This window comes from Mauremys reevesii, linkage group 26, assembly GCF_016161935.1.
Source record: "Mauremys reevesii isolate NIE-2019 linkage group 26, ASM1616193v1, whole genome shotgun sequence".
NCBI lineage: Eukaryota > Metazoa > Chordata > Testudines > Geoemydidae > Mauremys > Mauremys reevesii.
The window spans coordinates 1,744,631-1,760,071 of NC_052648.1; the positions used below are offsets into that span (position 1 = coordinate 1,744,631).

Sequence of the window (15,441 nt, forward strand, 5' to 3'; positions counted from 1 at the left end):
TCTGGAGGAGACACAATTGTGACTTGTCCTTTTATTGGGGGGGTTTCACAGTTGATTGGGGAGGGGGGGAATAGTACTTTGACTCCGTAGAAGCGCAGCGGGTAGGACAGTGTGGACACACAGAAGACACAGGCCCTGCTGCCCAGTGGGGAGGGAGACAGAGCAGCTGGGAAGTCCAGAGCCAGGCTGGACAGAGCTACAGGCAGAGGGGAAATACCCTCCCCAGAGGACCCGCAGAGAGATCAAAGCCCTGGGCACCAGCAGGATGAAATGGACACACAGACATTGTCCCTGCACCATTTCTGCCACATGGCGTTTTGCTTCCAGGGGGCATCTCACGCTCCTAGGACAGTTCTTGGCCATGGCACACTGGACACCACCCTGTGGTGAAGAGGGCAGCAGGGTGCGCATGAAGGCTGGGGGGCAGGGCATGCTCCAAGAGAGCCCCCCCGTCTCTGATGTACCAGCAAGAGCTCTGCTGGAGGGGCTGTATGCTCCCGCCCGGCCCCACTGCCCCAGGCGCCACCTTCCAACACTCCGGGGAGCCTGTCGCAGAGCATAGTGGCTGCAACAGCACTATAACCCTTTACAACAGGAAAACCAGCCCTCACCCATGGGCACAGCTCCCAGCTCCCTGTAACTAGGGGGATGGGGTGCCGAGTGCATGCCCGCCCCCACAGCCACATGGACAGCATCCCCCACCATGGACCCCGGCTCTGCAGAACCAGAGTCACGGCCACACAAGCCCTGCCTGCTCTACCCTTCCCCAGAAACAGCTGCATCCCTTAACAGAGTGGTTCTTTGGGGGAGCCCCTCCTTGCCCGACCATCAGAAGGTGGCAGATGGCACCAGAAGTTACTGCTCTGCTGGCACCAGGTCGCAGGTTCTGCGGGGTAGGACAACGACAGACCAGCAGTCAAGGTGCAGAGATGCTGGGCTCTTCATCCCACACGCAGAGGGCTCACCCGCCCTGGGCGTCTCCACCTGGCCTGCCACCCCTCCACCCACGCCCCGTCCTGCTGCAAAGGTGTCGCCGCACTTGCCGCTTGCCAGGCCCCTCAGGCAGAGGAGGTCGATTCTGTGATTTACAATCAGTGGGTAGGGGGAGGGGAGCGATGCACAGAGCCCCAGCTCCGCTCTGGGGGGAGAAAATCAGACAGTCCTCACCGGGGCAGGTCCAGAGGTGCTGGGGCAGCTGGTGGGCAGACTGGGGCGTGGCACAGCTCCTCGGGCCTCTCCGCAGACACAGCTAGTTCCTTGCGGCTATGACGACGGACAAGGCCACGCCACCGAGCGCTACAGCTGTTGCGCCGAAGAGCCACTTCCAGGGAATGGACTGGAGGGGAAGGAAAGAGCCACGAATGTTAGAAGAGAGGCAGCCGGACCCAGCCGGACCCGGCCAGGGGTGCTCCAGGGGCAGGCCGCCCCTGACAGGGAATTCGTTAGAACCCCGCTGGCTCTGGGCCCCGAAAGCAGCATGCAAAGAGCAGGAGGGATCAGCCCTGTGCCTGTTACATGGGGGGGGTTGGGAACCTCAATCCTAAGTTGGGGTGCAGGGAGGTTCCCTGCCCCAGGAGCATTTGGGCACAGCAGGCCCTGACTGGCAGCCTGTGCGCAGCAGAGCAGGGGAAGGGACTCCCTTTATCTGGCCAGGGGTGGTGCCATCAGGTGGACCGATGGTGCTGCAGCTCTCTGGGCTGCCGAACTGGGAGCCATGCCTCTGCCCCACCTGCAGCCTGCCCCCTCGTGACCAGCCACAGCAAGCAGGCACCTCTGCCCTCTCCACCACAGACCCCTCCAGCTGGCAGCTCCAGACTCAGCTCAGAGCCTGGCACACATCAGTAGTTTCCCTGGCATGTGCTGGCTCTGTGCTGACTAGGAGAGCCCCAGCAGGGCTCACGCACACTGCAGCCTGCTCTGCCAGCACGTGGGGGCACAGGCAGTGGCAGCCAGAACACAGCGAGCACGGAACCACTCTGGGAGCCGGGAGAGATCTCAGAGGCCCCAGCACATTGTTGCTTTCCCAGGCTCCTTCCCACCCCTGCATCCTCCACCACTCACCCGGGGCGCCTTGTCTTTGCACAGTGCAGGGGTGCTGCTGGTGCCGGCGTTCCCCAGCATCTTCCTGTACATCGCGGTCTCCACGTTCTTCTGCTCCGCGTGTTTCTTCACCAACTTGGAGAGCTCCGCGTGGATAGTCTGGGAGCGAGACAGCCAGCCCCACATGAGATGCCAGCCCCACTCCCCCTCTCCCGCCAGCTCCCAGGGCGCTCTGCACACGGGGGCAGGGAGGAAAGAGCAACACGACAGCCCTGCGAGGACTCTGAGCCAGCAGCCCCTCGGAGCCGGGCTCTGCCGAACTGGGCATCCGAGGGCTGCACAGAGGAGCTCAGACACCAAGGCTGCGCCACCCCCCTGGGCAGCAGAAGCCATCTGTGCCCATGCCGCCCCTCCCCACTGCCACCTAGCTCCCACTCTGAGCAGGGGCGGCACACCCAGGCAGCTCAGTTCAGGCAGGCCAGGCCTCTGCCCGGGAGAGCAGGCAGCTGAGAACAAGGACTCCTGAGTACGGGTCCTTGCTGTACAGCCAGACACGTCACTTCTGTGCCTCAGTTTCCCACCTCAGAGCCTGACGTGTGGGCGACAGGGCCTTGTATTTGCTCCAGTCCTCTAGAGCAGGGGTTCCCAAACTGGGGCTCAGGACCCCTCAGGGGGTCGTAAGGTCATGGGTGGTCCATGAGCTGTCAACCTCCACCCCACCCACTTTGCCTCCACCACTTATAATGGTGTTAAATATATTAAGCAGTGTGTTTAACTTATTGGGGTGGGGGGTCACACTCAGAGGCTTGTGATGTGAAAAGAGTCGCCAGTAAAAAAGTTTGAGACCCGCTGCTAGAGGGCGAGATGCACCCTAGTGGTGGGTAACGAAGCCACACCTCTGCGGCTGGTCTGCCGGAGCCCCACCCTGGGGCAAAGTCCTGCTACAATTCTTGCTCCCCCCCTGCTCCCGCCACCAAACCAGATCCCTCCACGAGCACGTGGCTCAGCCTGGCTCCATCAGCGGCAACAGGCCCATCACAACCCCTGGGGATGGCTCCTCAGCATGCCAGGAAAGGGCTGCTTGCCCTGCCTGGCTGGGGCTGCTGGTCAGGCCATGGAATCCCCAGCAGAGGGGAGAGCACCAGCAGGGGCAGGACAACAGGAGGGTCCCAGGCAAAGCAGGCCCTGCGGCTTCCAGCCTCTTCCAGGGTGGAGCTGCAGCCAGTGCCACAGCTGTTATGGCAGGACACTGCCGTCAGGCTCGGGCCTGAGCTCCTGGCAGGCGCTGGGCATGGCAGCCTAGCCAGGCTGCTCCCAGGTCCCACTATTTTCTGTGCTCCCAGCCCCGAGAGTCACAGAGACCTGGCTTGGGAGGAGGGGAAAGCAGCCCAGGCTTGGAGTTAACACATCTAAGCAGGGGCGGCTCTAGACATTTTGCCGCCCCAAGCACGGAGGGTCTGCTGGTCCCGCGGCTTCGGCACCCAGGGCCTGGAGAGTGTCAGGTATTTGGCTTCCGGCCTTTGCCACTTGTGTAGTGGGACGGCGCCCTCTGCTGTGGGAAGCTGGATACTTGTCTCTACACAGCAGGCAATCCCACGAAGTGGCTTTGTAAAGGCACACGGGCATGGTGAAAAGGACCTGGACTCCTGTTATTTATCCTGGGTGTTTCTAAGACTCAGCTAATTTAAAGGATCCAAGTTTGCTGTTCCCCACTGATGGGGTCTCCCCATGACTTCTCTCATTTGGAGCAATGAGGAGTCAGGGCCGTCTCGCTTTGGTTCCTGTACGCCAGCCGAGCGCTGCAGGGGAAGGGCTCTTCCTTGACAAGCTATGCAGAATTTCCAGTTTCTGCCTTTCATGGAAAGAGATTTAGGCTCTGGAAAGAGGAGCCTTTCCAAAACCAGCCTTTCGGGCCAAATTTAATCTGACCATTTCCAAAGTAATAAAAATCAGTGGCGCCCGAGAGAAGGTTGGATTCCAGACGGTGTGTTTAAGATGTTTTTGAGAGTGAAATGCAACAAGTTAGCCCAGTGATTGCTGCTTGTCCGAACCCCACAGGCTGTCTGCCAGGTTGGTCCTGTTAGGCGGGTTTCATGAGAGTTGCGAGCCCATGAGGAATTCTTGGGTGCAGTCCCTTGCTGTGCAGCAAGACATCTCCAGAGCAGAACCTGCCCCCGTGGGGGGAAGGAATTAGCCAGCGCTTCCTTTTCACCTACTCTATTTGAAGAGTGAGAATCTGGCACCTCCGCATAGAGGGTGGGAAGAGAAATGCTCAATATTGTTGTGTGCTTGGCTTGCACCCGATGAAAGGCGTCTGACTGACAGCCCGGGGGAACTGAATGATCAGACACAGATGAACATGATTTGTTGGGGGAGAGTCAACACGGCTTTTGTAAAGGGAAATCATGCCTCACCAATCCATCAGAATTCTTTAACGGGGTCACCATACGCATGTGGATAAGGGTGATCCAGTGGATACAGACTATTTGGACTTTCCAAAAGCCTTTGACAAGGTCCCTCACCAAAGGCCCTTAAGCAAAGTAAGCTGTCATGGGATAAGAGGGAAGGTCCTCTCATGGACTGGTAACTGGTTTGAAGTCAGGAAACAAAGGGTAGGAATAAATGGTCAGAGTTTTCAGAATGGAGAGAGGTAAATAGCAGAGTCCCCCAAGGATCTGTACTGGGACCAGGGCTGTTCAACATATTGATAAATGAGCCCGGAAAAGAGGTAAACAGGGAGGTGGCAAAGTTTGCAGATGATACAAAATTACTCAAGACAGTTAAGTTCAAAGCTGACTGTGAAGAGCTACAAAGGGATCTCACAAAACTGGGTGACTGGGCAACAAGATGGCTGATGAAATTCAGTGTTGATAAATGCAAAGTAATGCACATTGGAGAACATAATCCCAACTATACATACAGAATGATGGGGTCTAAATTAGCTGTAACCACTCAAGAAAGATCTTGGGAGTCATCGTGGATAGTTCTCTAAAAACACCCGCTCAATGTGCAGCAGCAGTCAAAAAAGCTAACTGTGTTATAAACAGTTAGGAAAGGGATAGATAAGGCAGAAGAAAATATAACCGCACTATATAGATCCAATGTATGTCCACACCTTGAATAGAGTTGAATGCAGTTCTGATTGCCCCATCTCAAAAAATATGTATTAGAACTGGAAAAAGTACAGAGAAGGGCAAGAAAAAGATTAGGGGGATAGAACGGCTTCCGTGTGAGAAGAGATGAAAAAGGCTGGATCTGTTCAGTAAGAAAAGAGACAACTAGGAGGTTGAGGGGGAAGAGAGATGATAAATGGTTATAAAATCATGACTTGGTGTGGAGCAAATGACTAGGGAAGTGTTATTTACTCTTCACATAACACAAGAACTAGAGGTCACCCAATGAAATTAGTAGGCAGTAGATTTAAAACAAACAGTAGGAAGTATTTCTTCACACAACGCACAGTCACCCTGGGAAACTCATTGCCAGGGATGTTGTGAAGGGCAAAAGTATAACCAGATTCAAAAAAGAATTAGCAGAGTTGCTGGAGGACAGGTACCTCACTGGCTATGCAGCCCCATGCTCTGGGTGTCCCTAAAGTTCTGCCTGCCGGAGGCTGGGACTGGACGACAGGGGATGGGTCACTCGATAATCACCCTGTTCTGTTCATTCCCTCCCCTCTGGGGCACCTGGCATTGGCCACTGTGGGAAGACAGGACACTGGGCTAGACGGACCATGGGTCTGACCCGGTGTGGGTCACGTTCAGACTCCTCTAAACCACAGAGCAGGTGAAGCTACATTCTGCAGCTCATGAAAAACAAATCCTATGCAGCATATTGTGAGCTAATTAACATCGCTGCCCTCCAGACCCCTGCAGCCTTCGCTCCTGGGAAATCCGACAGCCCAAAGGACTGGCCAGGTCTCTGCTGGACAAGCAGCCCCTGCTGACATTCCTGATGTGCACGAGACACTTCGGGGAAAGCTGGGATGGTGGCTGACAACATTGCTTGCATGCCATCATACTGGCTATCCCAGCCCCCGACTGGGCCAGCTTGTCTTTGGCCTCGTCCCAACGAGGAAAAGGCGCGTTCTCCCCTGAAGCTACTGCAAACCCAGTAACACCCGACAGAGACAAGGCAGTTTGCTGCTTTCACACAAGTTAAACCCTAGGCTCGCCCGTTCGTCTCCATTGGCCCCGCTGGGCCTTGACGCCATTTGTGGTATGGACAGATTAGGGAGGAAGAAGGAATTCTGCGACATGGCCGGCAATCACAGGGCGCGGTAAGGTCACAGTGACACAGGCTGAACAGCCAGCCAGCCCAGCTGAAGGGCCTAGCTAGAAATCAAACTGGGTGGCACCTGACCTGCAAGGAGGCCAAATCCTTTTGGGACTTGCCTGGATGAGGAGGAGGAGTTAACACTGTGACGGTACCTCCCATAAGGCTTTATGGAAATCTGCTTAGAATGTGTTTTATGCTACATATCCCATGTAACACATCTCAAAGGTTATGATCTACTCAATGTATTAATCCTATTTGTATGCATGTATCATTATTCAAAGTTATGAATGTTGGCTGTGTACTGGCTTGATTTCTAAATAACCTTGGCAGAGCATTTGGTCAGTTCCTTGAGAAAGGAATGTTGAAATTAAGTATCTAATCAAGAAACACTTAAAGGACAATGGATCTTGGAATGCTCCAATCCACATAAGAAGTCTACTTGAGGAGGTTCAAGGTAGCAGGTGAACAATGGCTGCTACCTGTAAAAACTGTGAGTCCTGCATGGTGACTCCTAAACTCCATCTTGGAACTGGACTTTGCATAGGTGTGAGGAGGGGGTCTCCACCCACAAGAGAAAGTCTATTTAAACCCCTGGGAGACCCCTCCATTTTGTTTTCAGCTGGCTAAAGAGAGAGCCTCTCCACCCCCCAGGATACTTGAAAGAAACTGGAACAAAGGACAGTGTGCAAGGGGTGTGAGTGATTGCTGGACCCAGGCTAAAAGGAGATTAGTCTGTAAAAGGGAGCATTCTGGAACTGGTGAGGATCTTATCTGTATTCAATTTGATTTTATTTTATTTTGCTTGGTGACTTACTTTGTTCTGTCTGTTACTACTTGGAACCACTTAAATCCTACTTTCTGTATTTAATAAAATCACTTTTTACTTATTAATTAACTCAGAGTGTGTATTAATACCTGGGGGAGCAAACAGCTGTGCATCTCGCTCTATCAGTGTTATAGTGGGTGAACAATTTATGAGTTTACCCTGCATAAGCTCTATACAGAGTAAAACAGATTTATTTGGAGTCTAGTTGGGCATCTGAGTGTTAAAGACAGGAACACTTCTGTGAGCTGCTTTCAGGTAAACCTGCAGCTTTGGGGCAAGTAATTCAGACCCTGGGTCTGTGCTGGAGCAGACGGGAGTGTCTGGCTCAGCAGGACAGGGTGCTGGGGCCCCGAGCTGGCAGGGAAGGCAGGGGTAGTAGTAGTCTGGGCACATCAGGTGGCAGCTCCCAAGAGGGTTTCTGTGATCCAACCCGTCATGAACACCACCTCTCTCCCTAGCAGAGATGCCCCCTTTCACGCTGTAGGCTCTTTGGGGCAGGGACCGTCATTCACTAGGTTTGTACAGCCCCTAGCACAATGCGCCCATCTTATCTGTGGCCTTTAGGTGCCACAGGGATATAAAGTCTAACACCTCTGCAGTGAAGTGCCCACTGAGATGCCTTTTCATAGTCAGGGGCACTCACTGACAGACAGGGAGAGCTCATCCCCAGAGCAAAGTCCTACTCCGCTCTCTGCCCTGCCGCATGGAGTGTGTGTATTCTGCCCTGGTCCACGAGCCTCACTGCCATCCGGGGTATTTCCAGGCTGCCTCAGGGCTTCCACTCCTGCAGCAGGAAATTCCCTACCCAGAGCTTGTCCCGGCCCACGTGCTGAACTGGAGTCTAGCTCTATGGGGCTGCTCCCAGGGCAGTCGGTTAGGCCCTGCAGTGCCTAGCAAGGAGCCAGGGCTTGGTTCCCGCCCCACCTCCTGCAATGATGGCCCAAGACACTGGAAGTTGCTGGGCTGGAGCCATCAATGGAGGGGGCATTTTTAACAAAGGCTGGGCTGGAGGGGGCCCTGCCTGCCGTGGGACTTGATTCTGGGGCAAAGGAGGAAGGGGAAAAAGCAGAGACCCAGTAGATCCGTTTTCCCATCCGATCCGTAGCCAGAGCAGGTTCAGTCCCTACACTACGCAGTGTGAACACATGCCACCATTGCAATCTGAGCCCCCAGGGGACACTGCCTGCCTCGCACGGGCCAGCAGAGCAGCACTGACCTGCTCCAGTCGGCCTCCCCATGCCGGGATGGCTGGCAACAAGAACCCAGTCTCAGCGAGGCGATGCCACACAACCAGGAGCCTGGCGGCTCCAGCAGGGTAAATCCTCAGCTGGTTGCTCGCTTCCCTCCCAGCAGGCAGAGGAACCCGCTACCCAACCCCAATGCAGCAGCAGCCCAGCCAGCAGCGGGCACAGCACCCTACCTTGTTTGATGGCTCCAGCTTCAAAGCTGCTTTGAGGAGGGGTATGGCCTCGCTGTACTCGCCCTGCTGTGCCAGCACCTGGAAGACAAGCCACAAAGCTGAGCAGAGAGGCCCTGGCCACCCACAGTGGACATGCTCCCACCCAGGCCGCAAGAGGCCAAGGTCTCCATCCGACGCTCCCGCTGCCAAAGGGAGGGGGCCTCGCGCAGCACAGACCCCACCCTTACCTTCCCCTTGCGGAAGAGGGCCTTGATGTTCTCCGGCTGGTGCTCCAGGACTTGGGTGCAGGATCTCAGGGCAGCCTCATAATGGTCCAGCTTGAGCTGAGAAGCTGCCAGGTTGTTGAGGCATTTCACCTTCACCTCCAGCAGCTCGGCCTCCTCCTCTGGGCTGAAGTCGACTGCGGAGATCCCAGAGCTGAGTTACACCTGCAGTACAGCTGCTTTCCAACCCTGCTCCAGCTCCCTTCGTTCTGCATTGCAGGGAACCCGCCTCCCTATCCCACAAGCCATGGAGGTGTCTAGACCTCACCTGGGCCACCAACAGCCCAGGAGGGTTATCCCTGGGGGAGCCCCAATAGGCCGCTGCTGGGCTCCGGGCAGGGCAGAGAGGAGCCAGCCTCTACCCCAAGGGTCTCACAGCCATGGACAGACCAACAGAGGGTGCCCATGGAGACCCGGATCTCAGAACCGTGCTGCTATGGCTGCCCGCAGGGGACGCTGGGTGAGGAGCAGGTGGGCAATGAAGGAAGCAGGCTGTAAAGGCACCGAATGCTGCTTTCCAAAAAATCTCCCCTGGCACTGCAGAAGGGCCCCAGGCAAGGAGGCATCTCAGAGGGCAACAGCTCCCGAGAGACCCAGGCTGCCAGCAGACCCAGCTCCTGGGCATGGGACTCCCCGGCTCAGGCGAGGAGACGCTGTTCGACGAGGGGCCAGCGTCACACACGAGGACGAGGAGGGCTGAGGGTCGGGCAGAGTGGTGGTGGAGACACCTCAGATGTGCAGTAACTCCGCTTCCCAGAGCCCTGCTGCTCAGGCAGGACTGGCTGACCCCAGGGCAGGGCAGGTACCTTTGGAGCTGGAGTCGATGGTCTTCAAGGCGATGTCATAGGAGTTGATGGCCAGCACGTAGTCCGCCTGCTGGTAGTAGAAGTTCCCGCGCTCCCGCTTGCGATTGGCCAGCTGGATTTTCTCTCTCCCATGGAGGAGCTCCAGGTCGGGAGCGTCCTGCACGGCCAGCAGCTGAACTTCCAGGGTGAGGGCTGCGTGGGGCGGGATGTCGGGGCTCCTGCTCACATGATGGAGGAGACGCGATGGCACCTCTCGCAGGAGGAAGAATGGGCCCAGCCCAGGCTGCTGTGGCTCTGGGGCCAGCAACGCTATGGCTCTGCATCAGAGCTGCCCCCGAACACCCCCGGGCTGCCGAGGAGCCATGCACTGGGGAAAGGGGCACCCCGAAGACTGACATGTGCGGAGGCAGCCAGACCACGGAGGCCAGCAGAACAGACCCTGTTACCAGCTATGCCTCATTCCTGCCCTGGAGAAATCCCACCCCACCCCGACTGACACCTGGGCTTATCTACTGGGACAGCGGCTGGGGGGTGAACTGCGCTGGGGACACGTCGCTGAGGAACTGTAATGAGACCAACCAGGAGCGCCGCCAGCTTTTTTGGCGCCCTAGGCAGCGGAAGGTCCCGCCCCTGAAATACCACTGACGACCGGGGCGGCTGAAGATCCAGTCACCGCCTCCCAAATGTTAGCACCCTAGGCGACCGCCTAGGTCACCTAATGGGTTGCGCTGGCCCTGAGACCAACACCTCCTCTCACTCTCCCCACGGCAGAGACTCCAGCCTTTGGCCTCGCTGCTGCAGGCCAGGGGCCACACCGGCTAAGCCCCCTCTTCAAGGATCCCCCCACCCCCTTTGGTCCTGCTGTGGTTACCTCTCCACAAGTCCCAAGACCCCACTCACCTGCCCTGCGGGCCGTAGCAGTACTTGGCATCCGACATGATCAAGGCAGTTTCTCCCATTTCCATCAGCTGTGCACACAGGTCTAGGGCCTGCAGGGACCCAGAGTTCAGAGGGAGGTCAGCGGAGGGCCCTCTCTGCACGGGAGTGGGTGGTCATGGATTCAAATCCCACAGCCAGGCTCCTCCCCAGAGGGCTGCTGTAGTGTGGGCAAAGGGGCTGTACTGCTGGACAGGCCATTAAACCAGCACAGAGCAGCTCAGCGTGCAGGCCGGCTGGCCAGGCGCCACGCAAACCAGAGTGAGCACGGCACAATGCAGGGACAGAGCGGGGCAGGGCAAGAGGGCATCAGTCTGTGGGTCCCAGAATTGGGTCTCTGCGCAGAGCGCCGGGTCAATCGGCCAACGCAACCAGGTGCCTTCAAGGAAGGCAGGGAGCCCCGCTGCCAAGGCGGGCGAAGGAAGCACTCACACGGCTCCTGTGGGTCGCCAGGGGGACGTGCTCCCGCCCCCACCTCCTCTCTCCCCACCTTCTTAGGGAATAAAGCCAGCTGCCAAAGCCACAGAGCAACACGGCAGCTTGGCGCAAGATAAACAGCCTCTGCCTCAGGACACAGACATCCCCTTTGGGGATAAAGACGACATTTCCTGGGCCCCTCCTCCCCTGCACTGCCCCACGTACAGCATTCCTCCGTGAGCCAGGTGCATTATGGAGATGACAAAGGAACAAGAGCTCTCCCTGGAGCACCAGGTGTCTGCAGTCACTCGGGGCAGGCAGGATACCGGGCCCAGAGGAAGCAGGAGTCTGACCTCCCACCTGAACATTCCCAGGTCAATGAACCAGGCTTTGCATGCAGGCTGGGCTCCACCAGGCAGGTCAGTGCCGTGCAGAGATTCTTCTCCTCTCCTGCCCCAAACACCTCCAGCTCCGGAGCACACAGGCCTCAGCCACCTCGCACCTACCTGCATAACGTCGCAGTCTCCCAGGGTGAAGGAGAGGCTGGGATTGTCCTCCACCACGCTGCCATCCTCCAGCATCGCCTTGAGTCGGACAGTGACATCCTGGCCTTTGCGCGGCCGGCTCTCCACACCTTGACCTGGCACCAGGGTCTTCTTCTTGAGTAAGCCACTCCCTGGGCAGACAGACAGGAGCCAGAAGCACGTCACAGCCAGCGGGAGAGAGAAAGGCTGTCTTGGCTCATGCCGCCCATGTCCACTTGGCTTTAAAGTAGGAAGGGAGGCAGCCAAGTTGGCACATTCCCACTAGGGAGCGGATGCCGGGCTCAGAGCTGGCCACGCAGCCACTGCTCCCACGGCTCATGTTGACAAGAACGTGGCGGCCCTGAAGAGCCACTGGATTCACAGCCTTGGGGGACGAAGGCTCCTGGATACAGGCACCGAGGAGGGAGAGCGGGACAAAGCAAACTCACCCCCAGCAACTACCACCAACCTGTTACTATCCTGCCAGGGAGGGTCTGGGCTAGAGACAAGAGGGAGGGTTCATGCTCCATGCCTCTCTGCTGAGACGTTAGCTGGGGGATCCCCCGAAGAGCTGCCACTTACCTCCCGGGGGCGGGGGCTGCGTCTTGCTCAGCATTTTCTAGGTTCCAAGGCCAGAAAGGACCGTTGTGATCAGCTAGTCTGACCTCCCAGGTAACACAGACCAGAAACCTGCCCCGGTTCATTCTAGAGCAGCTCTTTGTATTTAACCATCGGGACAATTTACCGAGGGTCAAGGGGGAGTCTCCATCACTGGCCATTTTTAAATCAAGACTGGATGTTTCTCTAACCAATCTGCTCTAGGGATTATTGGGGGAGCAGGTCTCTGGCCTGTGCTCTGCAGGGGGTCACACAATGAGCCTTTCTGACCTTAGGATCTATGAAACTTTTGGAAACTCATCCAATCTTGACTTTAAAATTACCAGCGATCGAGAACCCACCTCACCCCTTGGTAAACGAGGTAACGACTCTCACTGTTGAAAATTTACAGCTTATTTCCGGTCTGAACTGGTCTGGCTTCAACTTCCAGCCCTTTGGTTGTGTTACAACATCCCCTGGTCTACTACGCTGAAGAGCCCATCATCAGATCTCTGTTTCCCAGGTAGGGCCTTAGACGGACCAAGTCGTTCCTTAACCTCTTTGTCACACCAAACAGACTGAGCTCCCAAGTCCCTCCCGGAGGGGCACATCATCAAATCCTTTCATCAGCCTCGTGGCTTTTCTCTCTAAGTATGAACATCCTTCCTGAGCTGTGGGCACCACCGCTGGACGCAGGATTCCAGCCGCGGTCGCACTGGTGCCAAGTGCAGAGGTGCCATAACCTCTCTGCACCCACTCGCCATCCCCCGGTTTGTGCTTCCCAGGATGGCATTAGCCCTTTTGCCACAGCGTCTCACTGGCTGCTCTCGTTCAGCGGATTAGCCACCACAGTCCCCAGATCTTTTTCTTCTTGGGAAGCACTAGCCCGCTCTGAATGCTGCGGTGATCCAAGCCAACAACCTGCATACTGCTGGAGGCTGGGCCGAGACCTCTCCTGAGTGAACGCACACCTGACTCACAGCAGGCACTGTAATCAAACCGCAATGACTGCCGACACCTGACCTGGTACAGACAGGTGGCCCAGAGGCCAAAGGCTCCATAGCGAGACATCTGCCACACCTTCAGGCCCCCTTTCCCACACCACTACGGCATCTCCTGCCAGCTCCAGCGCTGCCGCCGGGGGCACGTGGGAGCCCTGACTTCAGCCTGCTTGCCCTCACTGGGAGGCAGGGAGAAGGGGAAGGGCTTACGGCAACGGGAAACAGCATGGCATCTTCCTACACAGGATCTTACCCAAGACATCAAGCCACTCCTCAGCTGCCTGGGGCATGTTGGAGGCCTCCTCTGGGGCTTGCTCTGACCCAGGCGCCTGGGTGTCATCTCTGGCTGGTGGGGTCCGTCCTGTCCCTATGTCCTCCAAAGGGGGGAGTTCACTCAAGTCGTCATCGTCGTCATCCTCATCGAGGACTTCGAAGTCCTCCCCATTGTCCAGCATGGAGACACTGGCCCTGGCGAGGCCTGGTGAGCTGAGATCGATGCTGGTGTCAGCCCAGTCAGGGAAGCCATCAGCCGGACCCTCCCCTCCAGAAGCCATGGCAGAGAGGTGAGGCGAGGATCAAACTAACTAGGACGTAAAGACAGAAGAGGATGTTTTGTTTGGGGTTTTTTCCCCAGAGGGAGATTAAGAAGAACCGTAGTTTGAGATTCAAGAGCTACCTTGAAATGGGGCCTCAGAACCCAGCTCCCGCCTCTCCGCAGCCCAGCAGCCCACGGGGAAGTCAGCACTCACACTCTGATAAACAGCGATCATCACTCAGCCACAGCCAGGGTCCGGGACCCCAAGCTACCACCAGAGGGTTTGCAAATGGTACAGAACCAAAGCACCTGAAATTCCCAGAGCCAGAAGCCCAGCATGGAAGAGTTAATCTGAAGCTGATCCCAGGATTGCTGCAACCACACGTTTCCCTAACTTGTTTCCATTTATAGCAAGACCTGGGAGCTGGGCTTCACTGGGAGCTGGAGCCTAACGTGGCGCAGCATGGGGAGGAATGAGGAGCCATAAAGCTCACAGGCAGCAAAGAGCCTAACTGGCAGACAGAAAATATTTCCCAGATCCAGATTCCACAGCAGGGCGGGTGGCAGGTGAGCCTCTCACCAGGGTTTCAGAAAAGCCTGGCTGCCAAACACCCGGCAGTGGAGATCACCCTGGTGCTGGAGGAACAAGGGCGGTTGGTACCTCCAGGCTGGGCTGCACCCTCAGGTAGGCTCTTGGTCTTCAGTCAAGGGGATGGTTCCAGAAGGCCAGCCATTCGGAGAGAGGTTTCACTCCTCTTTTCCAAGGTATCTTAAAATAAAATCAAATCAATCCATCAATCCAGCTTGAGGAGTCTCTTGCAGAGTCTGAAATCCCCACCCAGCCCATTTGGAGATGTCTGAACCCGATACCAAAGCGACCCATACACTGGGCTGCTTTAGAGACAAGTATTACAAAAAAATCCCCGGGAAGAGGCGAGCGAGCGATGCCGCCAAGAGTCCAAAGGCAGACAGATTAGGTCAACCCAGCTTCCCAGCCTGGCCTCACACTCAGAGGGTGGAGGACAAGCCAAGGCCTCAAAGAGAAACAACAGGAACCTTGTGTCTCCACCGCAGAGCCCCCCGCTGCTCTGGATACGGCAGAGAGTGCTCCCAGCACCAAGGGAGGCTTGTTCACAGCAAGAGCTCGGTCTGCAGGCAAACACCATTCACTGGGAGCTGTTTATTACAAGCAAAGCAGCGCACTGAGGAAAGGCACCTGCCGCTAACAGGTCAGCTCCCAGCCAGGGCAGGAGAAGGGCCAGGCACCCCCCTGCGCCGGGGCAGCCAGCTCGCAGACGGAACAGGAACACCCTGGCTGCCGTCAGACACAGTGCGAACCCAGCTCCACAGAGGACAGATGAGAGCAGAGTGCCCATCAACCTGGGCGGAGCAGGAGATGAGCATGTAAGAGAACAGGTTTGGGACGGACAGGAGAGACTGGTCTGGTGACAGCTGATGGAGATCAGGTGCCTCGGCATCCTCCTCTGGAGTAGGTGTCGGCCTTCCTGCCAGCTAATTACAGAAGCGAAACGAACGCTGGTCTTGGACATCAGCCCGAGACAAAAGACAACCCATGACCTACACTTGGAACTGGAGCTACTGAGGCAAACAGTTCAGCAGCCATAGAGGGACCGCGAGCAGAGTCTGCAGGCCGAACACCCAGACAAGCCTACAGAGCCGTGCCTAGCACCTGGGGGGTCCCAGCCAGGAACTGAACTCCGAGGCCCTAATGCAATACACGTGATAGGGGATGCAGCTCAGAACTGCCCGCCCACCAGCTCGGGGCTCTAGGCTTGCC

General features: G+C 56.8%; 1 protein-coding gene across 4 annotated transcripts in view; it reads right to left on the reverse strand.

The window, feature by feature from the left end:
• The window catches only part of FKBP8 (FKBP prolyl isomerase 8), an 18,600-nt gene continuing 3,159 nt past the window's right edge, over positions 1–15,441 (reverse strand). For 2 of the 4 annotated variants that reach the window (XM_039515776.1, XM_039515775.1), the window contains exons 2-10: positions 14,305–14,412; positions 13,362–13,692; positions 11,493–11,662; positions 10,534–10,622; positions 9,634–9,851; positions 8,792–8,964; positions 8,565–8,642; positions 2,062–2,199; positions 1–1,336 (exon numbers count right to left, since the gene is read on the reverse strand). In XM_039515776.1, the coding sequence (XP_039371710.1) occupies positions 1,250–1,336; positions 2,062–2,199; positions 8,565–8,642; positions 8,792–8,964; positions 9,634–9,851; positions 10,534–10,622; positions 11,493–11,662; positions 13,362–13,662 (1,254 nt within the window). In that variant the 5' untranslated portion in view covers positions 13,663–13,692; positions 14,305–14,412 and the 3' untranslated portion in view covers positions 1–1,249. Of the gene's footprint in view, positions 1,337–2,061; positions 2,200–8,564; positions 8,643–8,791; positions 8,965–9,633; positions 9,852–10,533; positions 10,623–11,492; positions 11,663–13,361; positions 13,693–14,223; positions 14,413–15,441 lie in introns of all 4 variants that reach the window. The other 2 variants (XM_039515778.1, XM_039515777.1) reach the window with 2 other exon arrangements.